Below are 21,738 nucleotides of genomic sequence, written 5' to 3'. Positions count from 1 at the left end.
AGCTGTTTCCAATGTTGTTTTAGCGAATTTGTCAGACCACACCAGGGGCTGAGGAGTATTTCTGTCTGTTATAAAGCCCGTTTGTAGGGGAAAACTCTTTCTAATTGGCTGGGCCTAGCTCCCCAGGGGGTGGGTCTGGCTGCCAGGTGGGTGGGCCTATACCATTCAAGGCCCTCCCATGGCTGCACCCCTGCCCAGTCATGTGAAATCCATGGATTAGGACCTCATGAATATATTTCAATTGTCTGATTTCCTTATGTGAACTGCACCTCAGTAAAATCTTTCAAATTGTTGCATGTTGCGTTTATATTTTTGTCTGCACATTTTCTTGAGAATTACATGCATTCTCACTCATAACTTCTAGAATCAGAACAGACTCAACGTAAATATATTAAAGTAATGAAAAGGGCTTTATTCAACTGTGGCTCCTCAAGTCCCTGCACACATTTACATTTACAAGGTTTCATCTTCACTGAGGACAATCTCAGCATTGGATTTTTGCAGAGACAATGAACCAGAGACAATGAAAAGCAAACAAAAAAAACCAAGCTGAACAAACCAAACAAAAACACAGTCCCCACATGACACATGACATGACACTGATATGACACATGACATGACACTGATATGACACATGACATGACACTGATATGACACGTGACATGACACTGACATGACACATGACATGACACTCGACCGAGGAACCATATTGGTGCGTTTTTCCTAATCAGATTATTACTGATTGTGTTTGTTGTTATAGGTTCACTGTAATGTCCAGCGTGGTAATAAACTAACAAGGTAATGTAATGTACATGTTGTCTACTAGTCTGTATGTAATATCAACACTCTGGACAGAGAGCTCTGGTTTTTCGGTTGAAAGGTTTATGTGTATAATTAACTAGATCTACCGAATGGGAACAACAAAATGTATATATGAATAGGGAGTTTAAGCATTTGTAGATTGACACGGCCTATAAACACAAATAAAAAGACAAATATCAACACAGGCTTATAAATACTAATAAAAACATAGACCATATGATCCTGAAAACTTTTGTCAAACAACAAAGGAATATTGTCGATGTGAAAACAACAACTTGAAACTTGACAACTTATTCCCTAAAAGTACATTTTATTTACATCTTCATTTGGACTAAATATAAAAATATGTACATTAGAGAAACAAGTATAGAGAAACAAGTATAGAGAAACAATGTTGGTACTACATTGGTAATGATTGGTCATGGTTGGTACTACGTTGGTACTGACATTCACAACTACCTGTTTCTACATGCAACTACAAACTACCTGTCATCGGCAATCAGCACTGAGTGAGTTCTACAGTATCACTCTCACAGTCTTCTTGTCCTCCATTTTGGCTCTGTACATTGTCCATGCGTCCCAGTGCCGTGCCGTTAGTGGACTCCTGCCTCAGGAGCGGGCAACTGATGTTACGCTCCAGATCTGGGTTCAGACAGAGGACATTCTGGTTCTTATCGTTATTATTGCTGCTGCTACTAGTAGTGGTGGTGACTACCGAGTCGCTAAACATAGTGTCTGAGAAGACAGAGTCTAGGTTGAACGGGGTGCCACCGAAGAGGGATTCCTGGCAGGTGGATTTGGGTCGATCGGTGGCTATCGCTGGGTCTCTGGGGGGTTTGCTTGGTGGTGGTGGGTGATTATCAGTGTCTCGTTCTTCTGGATTGTTCTGCTTGTTCTGATTCTGATTAACCTGATTCGGGCTCCCATCAGATTCCATGATAGGTAAGGGATCTACTTTCGCCATCACTCTAGAGTCACTGTTGACACTGGATCGTCGCGAAGAACCCTCGGCTGTTGAGATGACGCTACTGGCCCGGGGTAGCGAGGCAGGAGACCATGGCCCTCTCAGACGCGCCTCCTTCCCCAACGGGGTGGAGAAACAGTTGAGACACCCAGACACCGAGGAAGATTTACCCTGGACGTAGAGCACCGTGATCGGGGACATGGCTGAGGCTCGGGTGGTGGTGGTCTCCGGAGCTTTGTTCAGACCTAATCCAGATCGAGATAGTATGGCAACCTTCCCCTGAGCTGTTTTGGGAACATTCCCTTCGGAAGGGCGCTGGGGAGCTCTGCTGCCACTGGCGCACCTCCTGAGGACACTCCTTCTGGGCCAGGGGTCCTGGGTGCTACCCACCTCCCTCCCCCTACAGGGAACTGAACCCTGGGTGTTTGCTATGGCAATAGGTGAGGAGTTCTTTACTCCTACCCTCTCTCTGTGTTTGTTGCTGCTGGTGTGTGTTAAGGAAGTGGATCGCTGCTGTGTGTGTGTGGTCGGCGAGGGGTTCTGCCGTGTGTGTCGGGGGTTGGAGGTATCGCTAGGCGGAAGGCAAGAGGAAGAGGAGCGGCGGGATGATGGAGGCGGCTGGACCGGGCTACTGCCGTTGGACCAGGGTTCGTTGTCTAGGCTGAGGCTGAACTCTCCACTGCTCTGGCTCTGGGCACGGCTCGTCACACCATTCAGACCTGGCGGAACAGCAGATGGAGAGAACGTCGCTTTAGGTTACACCAAAATAGCAGGCTACACTCTTGATTACAACTGTCAGGAAAATGTATGCATTTCCACAATGTATTATAAACACATTTTATGTCAAATAAACATAGCATAGGCAACAATACAAGCTAGTAAATGCATGTATCATTATTTATGCCTATAGAGAGCAGTATTATCAAGCTGTTCAGAATAATGCCTACTTGAGAGATTAACTTGAAAAAAGGCCATGTTAACAGATATTGATTTATTCTTAATTTTAACTCGTACATCTGTGCACATGGTCCGCATCCCAAATGGCACCCTATTCTCTTTATAGGGCTCTGGTCAAAAGTAGTGCACTGTGTATTGAATAGGGTGCCATTTGGGAACCATCAAATAATGAGTTAGTGGGATGTTGCTTACCGTGGTTTTGTAGTTCATCACCGTCGTCAAAGTCAGTCGCCACAGCACTGTCATTACAATCCTTGTCTGTGCAACACAAAATGGCAGGGGACAGAAAATGAGACGACACAGTACGGGTATGACAACACTGTATCCAGGAGCGAGGAGGTGTTGCGGTCAAACTGGTCAGGTTAAAAGCAAGAGAAGCATATGGGAAGTGGTAGTGTTCATTCAAACAAACGGAATTGCAGCTGTATGAAGCAACACATCCCTATAGAGGCGTTGGAGCTCAAACCCCTTAGCAAATGTACCCTTGTAGCATGATTTCTTAAAACGACAGCAAAAGGTGTTCATAGCAGATAGCTGATGAAGATGTCAAATGGAAGGACGTAATATGGATGGTGGAATCACTCTACCTGTCAAACATGGCTCATTGCCATCAGTGGCAGCGGCAGCAGCAGTGGTGGTGGGATAAAACAAAGGAGTGGTGGTGGGCTGGTGTTGATGGTTGATGATGGACAAGATGGAGTCGCTCATGGAAGAGGTCATAGACTCCTTCCTGGATCTGTCATTCTTGACCTCTGACCCCTCTAGCTGCTCAGAGTCCTCAGACAGGGTTGAGGGGTACACCAAGTCATTCAGTTTGTCCAGGTCATTCAGGGCTGGGGGTGGAGGTGGAGAGAGATGACTTGAGTTGCCTCTGGTTAATGGGGAAGTCCTAGATTTTCTTTCCCTTCCTGTCTTTCATTCAAAGGAGAGAATATTCTACACGCTTCACTTGAAAAGAATGACGTTTATCAATAACTACGGTTTAAGCCTCACAACCTCCGTCAGAGTCTTCCTGCCTTCCAGCAATGTGGTCCTGAGAAACTAAAACATTCTGCAGTACCAGTGTTCTGCAATGCAGCATTCCCCTGACCTCTTGGGTAACTCTACAGATCTGCATGGAGAACAGAAGAGTGAAAATATCTATGGTGGTGGATGCTTATTATCATGACGTTGCCCTCTTTGGGTACAGCAAGCCCAATCCCCCACTCCCTGTCTCCTACACCCAGGCTGCTGTGGTCAGAGAAAGGTCGTAAATTCCTGGAGGAGATTATCTCCTCATGGCCACAGTATAGAGACAGAGTGAATTTTCATAGAGAACAAAGGGTTTTCTTCCACCTCACAGAACTGGAGAATCGAACAACATTTATGTTCTGGAGAAGGTATAAAAGATCGGTGAAGAATCCAGCTACGAACTGGTCCGTTTTGTACAATTTTGTGAAACTCATGGGAGTCAATACGGCCACATTACCATAACGCTGTTTATATAATAGCCTCAGATATGAGGCTTACATCTAATTGTTGTAGAAAATGAATAAGTGAGGATGGAACTGTTTGAGAACTGTTTAATGAAGGAAACTCCAATTCCCTAAAAAGTTTCAGTAAGTCCTTGGCACGCCCCCAGGGGCACAGACAGGACCGGGCGTCATAAGACAGCCCTTTTCGATGTTCCGAATAAAACCCCACCTGGGTTTTCTATCACCAGACCATGTTTCTCTCCATTACAAGAGGATAAAGGTTGCAGACCAGCTTACCTCGATAACGAGAGGGCCAAGGTTTGAGACCAGACTACTGAATCTTTTAACCATCCCACGTGGTTAAACTCTTAGACTGTTGATACCAGAATAAGAATAAGAACAAGTCTTTGATAGTAATTACTAGTCTGCAGCTAGGAATTTGGTATCATTGAACGCAAAGACCGACAACCGCCGAAACATCTATCCATAACTACATGAATGAATGTCACTCTGAACGATCCATTCTAACCATGACAGAGAGGGCGGACAAACTCTCCAACAGAAACAAACTTTTCAACAGAGACTCCTACGACACACTGAGCGTAAATATATATATATATATATTTATTGATTGCAGTTGTTCCCGAATGAGTGAGCGTTCATGTGCAAAGGATTAGCATTTCAATTGTTATAATTATCAACTGTGTGTTGTCTTATCTCAGTCGATCCCCACTTCCCTTTTGTACACCAAGCCGCGATGCGGGTTTATCCCACTAGGGAAACTCCGTTATCATTTCCTTGTAACTATCTACTGTTTGTTTATGCATTTCTGTGGATTACTTAGTTAGTAAATACATTATTTTAAGGCAATTGATGTATGGATGACTCACAGTGAAGACTGGGTTCGTGCAGATAACCAACAATTTACAACATTTTGAATGAGACTAACGTGAGGTAAAGAAGAATTCATTAATCAGAAGACTATTGATCAGATATGAAAATATCTGAAAAGCTGTATTAGGAAAATTATAACTTTATAATCTGAATATTTTCCTTGGTGCCCCAACTTCCTAGTTAATTACATTTGCCTGATTAGTTAATCACCAAATGCTAATTACAGAGAATCTTTGATAAAAATTAAGTCTTAATTTGATGATAGTAAAGACACGACATTATGCTAACAGCGAGAAAGAGTGGGTATGGGTATCAAAATTGCAATATATAGCAATATTATGGCTGAACTCAATCATAGGAAGGATGCCAAGCTGTACACTTTGCAGAACTCTACATGTAATTCCAAGAGTATTGTCTAGGAGGATTTCTGCTGCATTCATTAAAACAATGGTAGACTAAAGAATAAGGTAAAGCATAGCTCACTAGCCTGGGTCCCAGATCTGTTTGTGCTGTCTTGAAAACTTTGTATGGAATTGTCAATCCTAAGAAGTTGGCAAGACAGCACAAACAGATCTGGGACCCAGGCTAATAGTTCGCTAATGATGAGAAAATAGGCAGGTTGCAGCCAAGATGAGGTAGTCACGAGACATCGACCCATCATGTTTCTTACACATGGAACGACGAAAGAGGGACTTGACTTTGTCCTTATCCTTCAGTCTGTTCCTCATAAGGGGAAAGATTTTCAGGGTGGACACTTTACAGTGTGGGACAACAAGGGACAGGGGAGGGAGAAACAGGGGAGGATGAAGGGAGGGGAACGGAGAGAACACGTTAACATACACAAAACAGACTTGGGGATAGACAGAAATAGGCACAATGTTGCCTTATTTTGGCCTTATTGATCCACATAAAGAAACATGAAGACATATCCACAGGTAACAAGTGTTTCTGCATGCACTGTCTGTCATAGAAATCCACGTATACTACACAGCCCTCAAACTACACTCTGGCCCTCCAAGCCAGTTCCACTGCATTTTTTTAATTGTTCCCCTCTAATCAGGGACTGATTTAGACCTGGGACACCAGGTGTGTGTAATTAATTATTATGTAGAACAGACAACCAGCAGGCACCTGACCTCGTAGGGTCAGAGGTGAGTTATCCTGCTATACAGGGTAGATACAGACAGAGCCGCTCTACATCTTACCACTTCAGAAGTCAAGTGTGTATGATGATTTCCTACCCAGGAGACTCCTATACAATGGCACAGCAACAGATCATTCCAACAGATAATTTTAATTCCTTCTCATAGATCTCTGTGTAAAGAGCCTGGGAGGCGGTTCTATCTTGATACAAATAGGAAGAGTCTGTCTTGTAGGGCCGTCAAATAAAGATGTAGCAATTGAGTTACTTCTGTCTCCCTGTCCAATTGGTGGTGGCTGGGGGAGGTTCCCTGCAGTAACTGGCTCCGCCCATATCTTTCTGTTCTATCCCTGATGGCCGTGGCTGCAGGGTCGGCCGTGGTGGGGGAAGGAGCCTAGCTGTCGCTCTCTCTTCTTGGCCTATAGCTCGTAGCAGGGTGGGTGGGCCTGCGGTGATGGCGGAGCGTGATTGGACAGCCCGTTTCTGCCTGGCCTATCAGGGCTCTCAGACGGGACCAATGGGAGGGGATAAGGAGGTCATACTCACTGCTGCTCCTTCTGGGGGAGGTGGTGGACCCACCCGAGCCGTCCGAACCCACGAAGGAGCCATTGTCCTGGCAACAGGAAGTAGAGGGGGAGGTGGGCGGGAGGGCCTCGAAGGAGCCAGAGCGTGTGGGGGTGAGGGAGCGATGGTGGTCAGAAGAGGAGTTGGGGCCACAACGCTCGCGGCTCCTCGGCTTCATCAGCTTCCTCATCTTCAGGGCGATCCAGTTCCCACGCCTCGAGAATAGATATGTTAAAATTGATATAGAATAGGATAAACTTTATTATCCCTGATGGGAAAACTGTCTTAAAAATAAACAGGTAAAACTAACTAATACTGTATCCAAACTAATGAATTTTGTCACTGTCAAAGTGAATTGATTTCCTCTCCAAACGGCACTGTACCTCCGTGGGGGTGAGGGGTCATAGAACTTGTACTGGTCCATGATCTTCTCCTCCAACTTCTCCTTCTGTCTCCTCAGCTCATTCAGCTTGTCTCTGAGAGAGAGGAGAGAAAAACACAGTGTTTCACACAGAGAGGTAACATCAACAGAAGAGGTGGCGCTGCTGCAAAGATGGCTGGTGTGTTTACGTCTCAGAATAAACTCTGATTGAACTGTCTCAACCGTCACACTGTCGCACCCGGCACCTTAAACTTCTTTGTGATAGGGGGCAGGATTTTCACTTTTGGATGAATAGTGTGCCCAGAGTAAACTGCCTCCTACTCAGTTCCAGATGCTAAAATATGCATATCATTATTAATAGTGGGTAGAAAACTATGAAGTTTCTAAAACTGATTGAATGATGTCTGTGAGTATAACAGAACTCATATGGCATGCAAAAACCTGAGAAAAAAATCCAAACAGGAAGTGGGAAATCTGAGGTTTGTAGTTTTTTAACTCAGCCCCTATCGACATCACAGTGGGATATGGGTAATTTTGCACTTCCTAATGTTTCACACTAGATGTCAACTTTTTGAACTTTTCGTCCGACGTTCGGCTGGACCTGAACACGCGAATGGATTTGTTACCAAACGCCCTAACAATATAAGCTACTTGGACATAAATGATGGACTTTATGGAACAAATCAAACATTTATTGTTGAACTGGGATTCCTGGGAGTGCATTCATCAAAGGTAAGTGAATATTTATAATGCTAATTCTGACTAATGTTGACTGTGCAACATGGCGGATATTTCTTTTGGCTGTTTGGGTTCTGAGCGCCGTACTCAGATTATGCTTTTTCTACAAAGTAAAACAAAAATCTGACACAGCGCATGCATTAAGGAGAACTATATCTATATTTCCATGTATAACTCATGTATTTTCATCAACATTTATAATGAGTATTTCTGTAAATTGATGTGGCTCTCTGCAAAATCACTGCGTGTTTTGGAACTACTGAACATAACACGCCAATGTAAAATGAGATTTTTGGATATATAAATATGAACTTTACCGAACAAAACATACATGTATTGTGTAACATGAAGTCCTATGAGTGTCATCTGATGAAGATCATCAAAGTTTAGTGATTAATTTTATCTCTATTTGTTCTTTTTGTGACTCCTATCTTTGGCTGGAAAAATGGCTGGGTTTTTCTGTGACTTGGTGGTGACCTAGAAGAAAAAGTACCGCACACATATTTAGGCGAGGTGCTGGCTAGCAGAGTAGAAAACTTGAAAATAAAAGAGAGCCGCACACTCTAGGAGCTCAGATGCAAAAATTAATTACCAACGTTTCGACAGCCAAGTTGTCTTCATCAGGTGGTGACCTAACATAATCGTTTGTGGAGCTTTCGCTGTAAAGCATTTTTGAAATCAGACACTGTGGCTGGATTAACAAGAATTTTATCTTTAAAACGGTGCCTAATACTTGTATGTTTGAGAAATTTGATATGTGAGATTTCTGTTGATTTGTATTTGGCATCCTGCAATTTCATTGGCTGTTGGTTCCCAGACAGGTTAAACACCATCAAACCCCAAGGTAGTATTTATTAGGCACCAACGGGAGAAAATAGACTGAAACAGTGAGGGACTACATGTATTCGTCCAATAAGGAACTCTCATTTACATTTTCCGTTAAAAAGCGTTTTCCGTTGCATGCCGCAATGAATACGACCCAGGTGAAAAGAATGTGAATGTTATATTTCCATGCATATGACACATAGCTTAGTATGCCCCATATGTCCAGAAGATAAACTCAAAATGGGGGAGATTTATTCCATAAAGGCCAACGTTGACACTAGCAGAGAGAGAGGATGTTTTTTTAGGTCAGTCAACCTTTTTTCTAAACTGGCACTACAGATGGCAGACGACATCAATAATCCATGCTCTGTCAAACTCAGAGGCCCAGTGGTTTTGGTGCTCTAAATATGATGGGATGCACTGTGTTTTTGGTGCAACGGTGCTCTATAGCTGAATCAATGGCTTTTGTTTTGTGCTGCTCTGGAATGACTTGTGTCCTATGTGAAGCCCATTGTTTTAGCATAATGTGAATACATTCCATAAGTCGATCATTATGAGAAGAACTATACTGTGGCTGTAGATACTATTGTACAAACTCTGCTCTTATATCCTGTAGATATACTGTACAGTGTCTGCTGCTGGTGGTGGAACATCTATTACATTTGGTTCAATTAACTTCTAATTCAGTCCATTAACTGCAAGTTGGAATGCAAGGGGTTAAAGCTCTACGACTCGGCCTTCAGCCAGATAGACGGGTCCCTTACATGTGCTGTCTCTGTTCTACGTGGAACAGGTCCTTGCTCTCCATCGTCTGTTCTAGCAGGGTGCGGTTCTGCAGCATCAGGGTCTGGATCTGGTCCAGCAGGTGCCGGTTCTCCTCCTCCAGGTTCCCCTTCAACTGACTCAGCAGCTAGACACAAGAGCACATAGTATGTGTCAATGACTTATTTAATGATAGAATCACTACAACACATCAATCTGGCACAAAACTGCTTTGAGAGCAAATGTGAATATCCTCACATAGCCTCTTCGTATAGTGCTTGGGGAATAAAGAATCTAATTACTTTTCCAGCAATGCTGTAACGACCCTGGGTTAGTAAGGGGGGAGAATCGACTTCGTCACATGAGCATGCTTCTGTGGCACAGTCGATGGCGCACTGGGCTTCGGGTCAGAAGGTGGAGGGTTCGAGCCGCACTCCCCGACTGTGTCATTACAATACGATCAACAAAACTTTCATTACAACTGTACAGTATATTGGCATTTTTATCAAGTTTTGATTGATTAAAATGGATGCTTTTAGGTAAATATATTTTGAATTATAACTTAAATGAACCTGGATGGTGAAGGTATTATTAGAAACTGGGTGGTTCGAGCACTGAATTTTGATTGGCTGACAGCCGTGGAATATCAGACCTCATACCACGGGTATGACAAAATGTTTATTTTTACTGGTCTAATTATGTTTGTAACCAGTTTATAATAGCAATAAGGCACCTCGGGGGTTTGTGGTATATGGCCAATATACCACGGCTAAGGGCTGTATCCAGGCACTCCGCATTGCGTCGTGCTTAAGAACAGCCCTTAACCGTGGTATATTCGTCATTTATCACACCCCCTTGAGCCTTGTTACTTAAATATATCCTTCATACCTCACACTGGTTGGTGAGCTTGGTGCTGGTGATGTCTAGCTGTTGGTACTGCTCTCTGAGCTTGTTGAAGTCGGACTCTAGCTTGGTCTGCTCCAGCTTGGTGCTGTTCAGCAGGGTCTTCATGTTCTTATGGTCCGCCTGGAGCTCCTCCTGATCCTTCAACAGCTGACGGTACGTCTGGTTCAGCCTGGGGGCACATAGAAATATACATAGAAGAAACACTCTGACAAAGTAAGGTCGAAAACATATTGTTGAGAACAACAGTTAGACAAGCAAAGTTCTCTGAACGTCAGCAAGTTATACAAGCAATTTCTCTGAATTCTATGTAAAAGCTATCAGCCTGAAACTATCTTTATTGTGAGCTTATGTGTGTAGTGAGCTATGCTGTGTGTAGAGGGAGTCTTTGTCATCTTTAGGAGATGCTGTGTGTGTGTGTTATGCTATGTGCGCCCCTCACCAGTCCTTCTCATCCCGGAGCTGTCGACACTCTGAGGCGGTGGTCCTGTGCTGTTCCTTCTCCACAGACATCTTGTCCTGCTCCTCTCTCAGAGCCTTCTCCAGACCCTCTAGTTTGGCCTTCTGCCGCAGCAGGGTATTGTACCTACAGCAACACACCATCGTGGTTATTTAGAGAGCTTTCCTCTCGGTTGCTGTTTTCGTTGTTTTTGCATGGATGGGAAATGAGTGTCACAGCCATTGATGAGTGTCTTTGATAAAATATGAACGGGTAGAACCTATATACTGTAATTCTAAAATCCAACAGAATTTCCTAAACAGATATCCTCATTGTTGCACGAGAACATAACATAAGAGAGGTGGAATTTAAGCAACCATTACTCAAGCATTCAAATGGTATATCATGAACCATGATATATGGTCTCTGGTCCCCTTCCTCTACCTGTCCTCCAGCGTTCTATGCTCCAGCTCCAGAGTGCGGTGGGCGTTCTTCAGACAACCGTGTTTCCCCATCAGGGCCTCGTAGTCCATGGCTTGTCTCTCGTGCAGCGCCGCCAGCCTCTCGTGGTCCCTCAGGAGCTGGTCGTGCACGCCACGCAGCTCCTCGCGCTCACGCATGGCCACCTCCTTATCACCCTCGGTGCTGGATTGTTGGCATTGGAGCTGAGCGTTCTGGGCCAGGAGTGATGCACTCTGGGAGTTCAGAGTGGACTTCTCGACCTGTGGTTGGATAGGCAAGGAGATGATTATTATGTGTGAAAAGGTTGTAATTCAAAGGTACGAGTTTATACTGTATAAGATGAAATACTACTCATACCATGTATGAAAGGACTCTATAGGAAGTGGTTCACATTTAACAAATCAACTTAAGTTGCATTCAAACTGCTTCATGTAACACCAACCTTACAGTATCAGGTTCTGTTAGAATGGCATTATATGAGGCAACATGAGTGCTAGGTATAAAAACAAGATGACTCCAATGCAGAATGGATATCTGCACACAGATTTCACTTCAAAATAAAAGCACTCACTTCAAAATAAAAGTTCATATTTTGGAAGCATTAAATCAGTGTGTGTGTATTTGTGTATTTTGAGTATCTTATCAGTATACTAGGAGTATATTAGTATATCAGGAATGCTGCTCCTCTAACCTGCAGGTTAGCGTTGTGTGTCTGGAGAGCCGTGTTGTTTTCCTGCAGGGAAGCAGTCTGTCTCTGCAGGGCCAAGATCTGAGCCTGCAGGCCGTCTGACTGGGTCTCCAGCTGTCTGAGCTGGACCTGCAGTGCCTGACGCTCTGCCTGCAGTGTGGCATTCTGCAGTAGGGGAGGAAAAGAGGGACAAGTCAATAATACATAGAACAAATGTGAAGCTGGTGTTGATCCATAGTAATAGTCTGGTTTAGATGGATAACATTTGTATTAACGTGGCAATGTAATGTAATGAAATAATGAAGTGTCTGCTAAATGACTAAAATGTCATGTAGGTTTGAGTTCTATCATCCCATAGTCATTATTGGGAGGCCTTTAAACAAAGTCAGATGCATTTCAGAAATTATAAAAATTGAAATAAGAGCATCAAATGTAGTGCTTAGTCAAAACATGAAGACACAAAGTTCTCCACTCACGTTCCTCTCCACCTCGATGAGGCGGTCCTTGACCCTCAGCAGCTCCCTGGTGGCCTCCTGGCTCTCCCGCTGCCATCCGCTTACCGCCCTGTCACTCTCCCTCTGAGGGGTGGGGCTACGCGCCGCATGCTCCTCCTCCTCCCTCTGCAGCAGAGCTTCGTAGTTCAGACGCACCTGTAGGGGGTCAAGAACAAAGGTCAGATATTGCTACTGAGCGAGGCCATTTTTCAACTTCAGACTTCAATATGCTTTGACAAAGAACTCCAATGTAAAAGTGAATGAATGTAGACAAGGTATAGTTTCCCTTTGAAACTGAGGAACTTTAGTCCAGACTCACAGTCTTGAGCTCTTGACGTAGCTGCTGGTTGAGGGTGGAGGACTCCTGCAGACGAGCCTCAACGGCAGCCATCTTGTCTTCTTTGATCTGCAGGGACCTCTTCAGAGACGACTCCAGTTCAGACTCCAACATCTTGAACCTACTGGGGAGAGGGAAATAAAATAAAGGGGGATTTAGAACAACACGTGGGGGAGGGAAAAGTAGACATATTTTTCTGTATTTTGTCACTAATTGTAATTGATTTTATTGGAAAATAACTCACCAAACTATTGTCATGTGTATAACACAGTCATTCACAAACTTAATTGAAGATTTGTGTAACTATCACCTAACCTGGTTTGTGGGGGGTAGACTAAATCAGTTGCATGAAACCAAACTATTGTCATGTGTATAACACAGTCATTCACAAACTTAATTGAAGATTTGTGTAACTATCACCTAACCTGGTTTGTGGGGGGTAGACTAAATCAGTTGCATGAACCTCGCTGTGTCCGGTATTTTACCTAGTGTCTGGAGTTTCCTCGTCACTCTGTGGTGATGTGTCCTGGTTGAGGACTCTCATCTCCAGCTCGTGGGCCAGCCTCTCCAGCTCATTCTCCCTCTGCTGCGTCTTCAGCTTGTCACTCACCAACTCCTACAGAGGAACGACGGTCAGACATATCTGCTTTTTGTATCATCGCATATTTCAGTTCAGTGACTACTCGTGCAGCCATGTAAAGCTCTTGTGACCAATGACCTACTTATCAGAGCTGTTAAATCAAAAACAATTGATATATATTCATGACATGTGATCTAAATCTCCACGACTTCAAGCTCACTTAACTTTATCTTCCCATAAGGAAACTTACAAATCTGTCATGTCAGGCACACGACATACATGAGTATCACACATAAGAAGCTAATGCTGATCTGAGTGGCTTCACCTCTCTCAGGGTGACCAGGGCCCTCTGGTTGATCGCTCCCTGCTTGGCCAGCTCTCTGTTATCCCTCTCCAGCCCCTTGACCCTCTCCTCCACCTCCTTCAGCCTCTCCACCTCCTTCCCCATCCCCCTGTTATAATGTAATAGAAATATAAACCATGTAGCAGATGCTTTTATCCAAAGTGACTTACAGTACAGTGAGGGCACACATTTTTGTATATTGTATTGTATATGAGTAGATACATTTGTGCATACCTTTTTATACATGTGATCGCAGTGGGAATCGAACCCACATCCCTGACATTGCTAGCACCACGATCATACCATGGTGACCATTAGCATCATACCTGTTCTCTCTCTCCAGACTAGCCACTCTCAGGTTGCTCCCGTCCAGGGTAGAGTCCTGGATCTCTGCCTGTTGCCTCAGCCTGCGGTTCTCCTTCTCCAACCTCCTCTTGTCTCTCTCCAGGCCTGAAGCCTCCTGCTCCAGGGTCTGCTTCTCCTGCTCCAGCTGCTCCATGCGCCGCGAGGAGATCCTCAGCTCCTCCAGCCCAGCCTGCAGGATCTGGTTCTCAGCCTCCAGCTCGTGGACCTCGGCCTCCAGCCGCTGGAGCTTCCGGCCTGGAGATGAATGGATGCATGGATGGAGGGGTGTGGTTGATGGATGGACGGATGGAAGGTTGGATGGATGGAGGGGTGTGGTTGATGGATGGATGGATGGAAGGTTGGATAGATGGATGGATGGATGGAGGGGTGTGGTTGATGGATGGATGGATGGATGGATGGATGGAAGGTTGGATGGATGGATGGATGGATGGATGGAGGGGTGTGGTTGATGGATGGACGGATGGAAGGTTGGATGGATGGATGGGTGGGGCGTGGGTGGATAAAAAATAAACAATAATAATTATGAATGAATATAGGCTACTTCATTAATCACCAATCATCAATTATTGGGTTAGCAGGCATACAGAACACAAAAATCAATAAGCAAATGGATCCCTGAACAAATAAAGCGCATCACATTGCCCATTCAATGCCCCTGTATCTAATGCAACAGAGCTAAACGCTACAAAGAGACAGCAGTACCACAACATTCTCCCAGAAGTCCAACCTGTGTTGTCCAGGGCAGCCTGAAGCCGCTGGTTCTCTGTGTCCAGGGCTCTACACTTCGCTTCCAGACGCTCTGTGTGCTTCGTGGATGAAGAGGAAGCCCTCGCCTGCAGCCCCGTGCTACTGTTCTCCCGAGTAGAGTAGGGTGAGGTATCACGCATCAGAGACACTGAAGCGCCTGGTTGAAGGAGATTGCGGGTGTTGTCTTTAGCTACAGCTTCCAGGTCAGCTATGGGGTCACTCAGGTCGCAAGACTCTCCGTCTTCAAGTTGGCCTTTTTCTTGCTTCTGAAGGTCCATCTTCTCCTTGAGGGTCTCGCTCTCTTTCTCCAGTCGGTCAATCTCTCCCTCTAGGTCAACCGACACTCCGTTGCACTCTGGGTCCCTGTGATGTGATGTGTCTATGTCAATGTCACAATCCTCTTTGATGACCAATTCAGACTGCTCCCAGGAGGTGTTGTCTAAACTGCCAATGTACTCTCTAACCACCTCAGCCTAATGAACAAGGAAACACAAACAACATTTTCACATGGAAATAGCACCGTTCACTGCTATAGTTCAATAGAGTCGCCGGAATCCGAATGTGTGGGTTGATGGTTGTATGTGTGCTGCCTGAGCAGCTGTGTGTGCCTATTGTGTTCATGTTGTCGTGGTCCCCGGCTAGTTACCGTGTTTGTGGGTCGCTGGCCGTCCCTCCACATGTGCTCATGGTTATGGTGGTGCTGCGGTCCCAGGCTGAGGTCAGCAGCTCTCAGTTCCTCTATGGTCCTGAGCAGGCTTTGGTTCTCTCTCTCCAGCCTCAGCAGACGACTCCTGGTCCCCTCAACCACCTCCTCACCCAGAGACTTCTGACCTGAACACAGCCATCAGACCGAAAGGATGACAGGAATACGAACTAGCTGTTACATAACCTCCACTATGAACAGACAGGTGAGATCATGACTGAATGAATGATCTTATTGAAGGTATGCTTTTTGTGCCATATAGAATAGTTCTTAACGTTAGAATGATATTTCACACGTCACTTCTCTTCCCATAAGTACCACTGTTCCCACAGGCAGATGCGGTGGGTAGAGTAGACTGTCAGCCTTACCCTGTGAGTTGTCGGGGCTCCTGGAGAGCTGCTCCAGCTCCCATCCCAGGTGCTGTGACTCCTCCATGCTCCTCCTCTGGGCCAGCTCCAGGGCCAGGTTCTCCTCCTGCAGCTCCTCCATGCGCCTCCTGTCCACCTCCTTCTCCTGGGAAGGGCCGAGAGAGAGAGACGAGGGGGAGATGACGTTGTTATTCTAAAGATATTCAACTTCCTATTTCTCTATCTGATCTTCGTTGAAAGTATGACCTTTTGACCATGGCACACACACGTCCCCAACATAATCCAAGCATGTACAGTATGATCCTCTTAGTCCATCATCCTGTTCCATCGCATGTATCTTCCAATACACATCCTCGCCTGCACTAAGACCAGTCCCTTTCCCATCCTTCCCTTAACCTTTAACCTGCTTCCCCTCAATGTTGATATTGACCACCGTTTACATACATGTAATCCACTGCATAATACTCCATGTTTTCTACCTGTTCCATGACGTGGACCCTGGCGTTGAGCAGCAGACTGTGTTTCTCGAGCTGGTGTAGTTTATCAGAGCGGGACCTCCACCCCTCCAGCTGCTGCTGCAGTACAGCCTTGGTCTCCAGCAACACAGAGTTATCCTCCTTCAGCTCCTACAAGATGAGACACAAATCAAGGCTGACACAAACAAAGAAGCCCCTGTCGGGTACATGATAACAGCAGATTAATGTCAATTGTTAAATGATGAAATACGTGAAGTATTGTTTGAGATCTAGCAAAGTTCTTTGCAAAGTGTGATAACAGTCATTTGTAAAACCTTAACAATTGATTTGAAATATTAGTAGCTGTGGTGCTTTGCATTCTGAAACATTCTGATATAAATTTAACAGTGAACAAAATTCACATTTTGGGTGTTTATCATGCTATAGTCTGAGTATTGAATGTGTTTCTCCGTACGCTACCGTACCTCCACTTTGGCCTTGTAGAACTCCATGTTGTGTAGCTTCTCGCGGTATCGTCCCACCTCGCTCTCCAGCTTGTCAGCCCTGATGGCCCTCTCTCTCAGGGCATCCAGCTCGTCACGGTACGTACGGGCTGACCGGGCCTCCGCTAGCAACACAGAGTTCTGATACGGACACCGACATGGGAAAGAGTTTTGCATACATGGGACACCGTCGTGAGGTAAATATCAAAGTTCTCTCATGTGGGGAGAGGAAAATGCTGAGAAGTAGCTCCTGTCTTATAATAAATCTACAGTTTAAACAAAACTATCTACACTCTATTTATCTTTTGAAGATTAAAGTCTTTGAATTTCATTGAATTTATGAGAGGTTTCCCTGACCATGTAGCCCAGTTGATGTAGAACCATGTTTTAGGCATGAAAATAAATAGGAAATCTCTCTTTCTCCTTTCAGAAAAACAGAGTGAGGAACTCAGGAGATCAAGCTGCAGCTTTCGTACTGTTGTAGAAAACGGTGTTGATGTGTAGCCACAGTCACTCGCTAAGCACTAAGGCTTGATCTACACTAAAGCATAGTGTACATTCATCTGAATAGTCTCTGATAGAAATCAAATCAAATGTTATTTGTCACATACACATGGTTAGCAGATGTTAATGCGAGTGTAGCGAAATGCTTGTGCTTCTAGTTCCGACAATGCAGTAATAACCAACAAGTAATCTAACTAACAATTCTAAAACTACTGTCTTATACACACAAGTGTAAGGGGATAAAGAATATGTACATAAAGATATATGAATGAGTGATGGTACAGAGCAGCATAGGCAAGATGCAGTAGATGGTATCGAGTACAGTATATACATATGAGATGAGTATGTAAACAAAGTGGCATAGTTAAAGTGGACAGTGATACATGTATTACATAAAGATGCAATAGATGATATAGAGTACAGTATATACGTATACATATGAGATGAATAATGTAGGGTATGTAAACATTATATTAGATAGCATTGTTTAAAGTGGTTAGTAATATATTTGACATCATTTCCCATCAATTCCCATTTTTCCCATCAATTCCCGAAGTAAGGATACTGTGTGTCATGTTACTGAGGGTTAGCGAGGAGGTCCATGCGTGTGTGTCTGTGTTTGTGTGTGTGTATGCGTGTGTGTGCGTGCGTCACTTCTCTCTACCTCCTGTTGAATCCTGTTGAACTCAGCCTCCATGTTCTCCAGCTCCTGTCTGCAGTCCTGTACCTGCTCACTCTTCTCCTCTCTGAATGGGATGGAGGGAGGGGAGAGGAGGGGATAGAAAGAGATGGAGAGGGATGGTGTAAGTATGCATAGCTTTTCTTAATGTTGCCAGACATGCATACATGCGCGCCACACGCACACATGCGCGCCACACGCACAGTCCTGACTTCTACCCCCCATCCACTCAGACAGATACAGTAGGTCAAGTCATACAGCCATTATATACAGCTCTTGGAGAAGACATTTAACATGTTCAAAGAACCCTTTGAAGAACCCCTTTTGGTTCCATGTAGAACCCCTTTGGGTCCCTTTTTTCTACGAGTGCAGATATGGGATGCCTGGCTCCTGCTTGCTTGGCCACATTCCACCACACACTGCAGCACCCAGACCATCACTTCCTCCACCCCCAGTGGGAAGTAGCAACATACTGGCCAGTACTACGGCATGACCATTTTTTAGAATCCCTCGGAGAAAAGCTTCTCTCGTACATGTTTTCTCACAAACCTATCACTTTGTTGACATCAAGTGTGCACTACAACCAAAAGCTATTACATTTCTAGGAACAGAACAGATAGTGTTGGGTTGCATTATGAGGATACTGTACTGCTGTACAGTCCGGGGGCTAGAGTCAGCATATCCCAGTTAGACAATGAAAGCGATAAAAGAGAGGAGGAGAGATGGAGGACTGAATCAGATCTGGGGGGTGGCAGGGAGGAAGAGGGCCAAAGTGGGACAATGGCAATGCAAGGCCCTGGAGGGTCATGCCAAGGAGAGAATCTGGGCCAAACTATCCCCAGACACCTTCTCCTGTATCCATTCAGGATGACTCTCTGTCTCTCTCTCTCTACTGTTGACCGTTTGCCTTGTCTCACAGCTCAACTGTTTAACCTCCAAACATATGTGGAGACAACCCGAGAAAAAACAAACACTTAGTTGGTCTTATTCATGCTATTTCAAATGTTGTACAGAATATAAAACAGGAAATGAAGATGCCCTAGGGTGCTTTTGAGTTCTTTAAAGAAGGCTTACATACAGTATATCCTCTAACGCTGGGTTAGGGAAATTACATATGTATCCTCTAAACACAATGACCAGTTGGGTGGAAGATGACTCAGAAAGTCCTCAAGCAGTACTGCACTACTGATACAAATGACGGATTGTGCCTTTCAAATACATTTATGCTTAGCCTGCATTCGAGATCTGTTTATGTTGTCTTGCCAACCCCATGGCTGTCATTGTCATGCCCAGGTTACTTTATGACCACTGAGTGGCAGGGTTGGGTCTGGGAGTGTCCTTATCTGACTACTCACAGCTCCTGGCGCAGCCGTCTGACCTTGGCCTTGGAGTCGGCCAGCTCCACAGACAAGTGCTGGTGGGAGGCCGCCTGCTGTTGCATGCTGGGACAGTCATTGGGGGACTGGGCGCTGGGCGGAGAGGGTGACGGGGTGGACTCTCTCTCCTGCATTAGCTCTAAAATAGTCTGGGGTGGGGAGGAGAAAAGAACAGAGGGAGGAAAGATGAAAATAGGACAGGAAATGACACTTCTCCTTCACCTGTCATTTCAAGTTCAACTTCCTCCCTTTCAAGTTCCTCCATTTCAACTTCCTCCATTTCACCACACATCAATATAGAAAGTCAATAAGTAACTAAAAGTCTAGTAAGACTTACAGAATATTTTATGGCACAGCAATATCTTGTATGACTCAGCAAGGTCAAACCTATAAACACGGTGCAGTATGTCAACAGTGGCCCCTACCTTCAGCTGTGTGTCTCTCTGGCCCACCAGGCCTACATAAGGAGAACATAACACATCCATAACCCTTCATAACCCCTCCATAACCCATTTATAACCCCCTACCTCCAGCTGTGTGTCTCTCTGGCCAACCAGGCCTACATAAGGAGAACATAACACATTCATAACCCATTTATAACCCCCTACCTCCAGCTGTGTGTCTCTCTGGCCAACCAGGCCTACATAAGGAGAACATAACACATTCATAACCCATTTATAACCCTCTACCTCCAGCTGTGTCTCTCTCTGGCCAACCAGGCCTACATAAGGAGAACATAACACATTCATAACCCCTCCATAACCCATTTATAACCCCCTACCTTCAGCTGTGTGTCTCTCTGGCCAACCAGGCCTACATAAGGAGAACATAACACATTCATAACCCATTTATAACCCCCTACCTCCAGCTGTGTGTCTCTCTGGCCAACCAGGCCTACATAAGGAGAACATAACACATTCATAACCCATTTATAACCCCCTACCTCCAGCTGTGTGTCTCTCTGGCCAACCAGGCCTACATAAGGAGAACATAACACATTCATAACCCCTCCATAACCCATTTATAACCCCCTACCTTCAGCTGTGTGTCTCTCTGGCCAACCAGGCCTACATAAGGAGAACATAACACATCCATAACCCCTCCATAACCCATTTATAACCCCCTACCTCCAGCTGTGTGTCTCTCTGGCCAACCAGGCCTACATAAGGAGAACATAACACATCCATAACCCCTCCATAACCCATTTATAACCCCCTAACTTCAGCTGTGTGTCTCTCTGGCCAACCAGGCCTACATAAGGAGAACATAACACATCCATAACCCCTCCATAACCCATTTATAACCCCCTACCTTCAGCTGTGTGTCTCTCTGGCCAACCAGGCCTACATAAGGAGAACATAACACATCCATAACCCCTCCATAACCCATTTATAACCCCCTACCTCCAGCTGTGTGTCTCTCTGGTCCACCAGGCGTCTGAACAGGGTCTCCAGGTCCTCAGCACAGAGCTCGCTGGCCTCCAGCCAATGGAGGTCCAGTACACTGTCCTGACTGTGGGTAACCTGACCAATCACAGGGGGTAACAGATCAAATCAAACACATGGTTTGACGCCATTCCATTCACTCCGTTCTCCCTATATATGTACCTCAAAGCAGTACGTGGAATGATACTGTACATAGGTACCACTCCATAATAAATTACCCTAAAACCATGTTAGTGTGTGTAGTCAAGTATAGGGTAATATTGTGCAGGTCTTTTAGCACTATCTATGTGTGTTATTAGACACATCCTCTAATGTTGCGAAACACCCAGCACATGTGTTTCAAATGACAATGTTTGGACCATGTTATTGGGAACCAAGTAGGAGTGCCTCTGTGACTAGATTGGCTACAATAGAAGACTGGCAATGCAATGTGTCACGCCTTGGTCTTAGTATTTTGTGTTTTAGTTTATTAGTAAGTCAGACCAGGGTGTGACATGGGTTTATTATGTATTGTAGTTTCGTATTGGGGTTTGTAGTATTTGGGATTGTAGCTGATTAGGGGTGTGTGTGTTTAATAGGTTTGGCTGCCTGAGGCGGTTCTCAATCAGAGTCAGGTGATTCTCGTTGTCTCTGATTGGGAACCGTATTTAGGTAGCCTGGGTTTCGTTTTACATTTCGTGGGTGATTGTTCCTGTCTCTGTGTTAGTTTCACCAGTCAGGCTGTAATTGGTTTCACGTTCCGTTTGTTATTTTGTATTTATTTGTTATTCATGTATAGTTTGTTTTGTTTGTTTCACTATTAAACATGAGTAACCTACACGCTGCATGTCGGTCCGACTCTCT

At 44.8% G+C, this 21,738-nt stretch overlaps 1 protein-coding gene across 3 annotated transcripts in view; it reads right to left on the bottom strand.

Annotated features, from left to right (window-relative positions):
• Positions 1–391: 391 nt before the first annotated feature.
• LOC135536691 (girdin-like) overlaps positions 392–21,738 on the bottom strand; it is a 29,934-nt gene continuing 8,587 nt past the window's right edge. Inside the window, exons 8-31 of one of the 3 annotated variants that reach the window (XM_064962950.1) lie at positions 20,854–20,973; positions 19,430–19,599; positions 18,060–18,141; positions 16,874–17,032; positions 16,413–16,559; positions 15,934–16,078; positions 15,509–15,693; positions 14,843–15,335; positions 14,076–14,349; positions 13,732–13,858; positions 13,312–13,442; positions 12,809–12,950; positions 12,472–12,645; positions 11,999–12,160; positions 11,290–11,567; positions 10,849–10,992; positions 10,392–10,578; positions 9,506–9,651; positions 7,180–7,272; positions 6,779–7,011; positions 5,762–5,845; positions 3,331–3,576; positions 2,936–3,001; positions 392–2,505 (exon numbers count right to left, since the gene is read on the bottom strand). In XM_064962950.1, the coding sequence (XP_064819022.1) occupies positions 1,322–2,505; positions 2,936–3,001; positions 3,331–3,576; positions 5,762–5,845; positions 6,779–7,011; positions 7,180–7,272; positions 9,506–9,651; positions 10,392–10,578; positions 10,849–10,992; positions 11,290–11,567; positions 11,999–12,160; positions 12,472–12,645; positions 12,809–12,950; positions 13,312–13,442; positions 13,732–13,858; positions 14,076–14,349; positions 14,843–15,335; positions 15,509–15,693; positions 15,934–16,078; positions 16,413–16,559; positions 16,874–17,032; positions 18,060–18,141; positions 19,430–19,599; positions 20,854–20,973 (5,172 nt within the window). In that variant the 3' untranslated portion in view covers positions 392–1,321. The remainder of the gene's footprint in view (positions 2,506–2,935; positions 3,002–3,330; positions 3,577–5,761; positions 5,846–6,778; positions 7,012–7,179; positions 7,273–9,505; positions 9,652–10,391; positions 10,579–10,848; positions 10,993–11,289; positions 11,568–11,998; positions 12,161–12,471; positions 12,646–12,808; positions 12,951–13,311; positions 13,443–13,731; positions 13,859–14,075; positions 14,350–14,842; positions 15,336–15,508; positions 15,694–15,933; positions 16,079–16,412; positions 16,560–16,873; positions 17,033–18,059; positions 18,142–19,429; positions 19,600–20,853; positions 20,974–21,738) is intronic. The other 2 variants (XM_064962958.1, XM_064962965.1) reach the window with 2 other exon arrangements.

This window comes from Oncorhynchus masou, chromosome 5 (genome assembly GCF_036934945.1).
Source record: "Oncorhynchus masou masou isolate Uvic2021 chromosome 5, UVic_Omas_1.1, whole genome shotgun sequence".
Classification (NCBI taxonomy): domain Eukaryota; kingdom Metazoa; phylum Chordata; class Actinopteri; order Salmoniformes; family Salmonidae; genus Oncorhynchus; species Oncorhynchus masou.
Note: the sequence above shows the minus strand (reverse complement) of the source record. Positions and strands in the feature narration are given on the sequence as shown.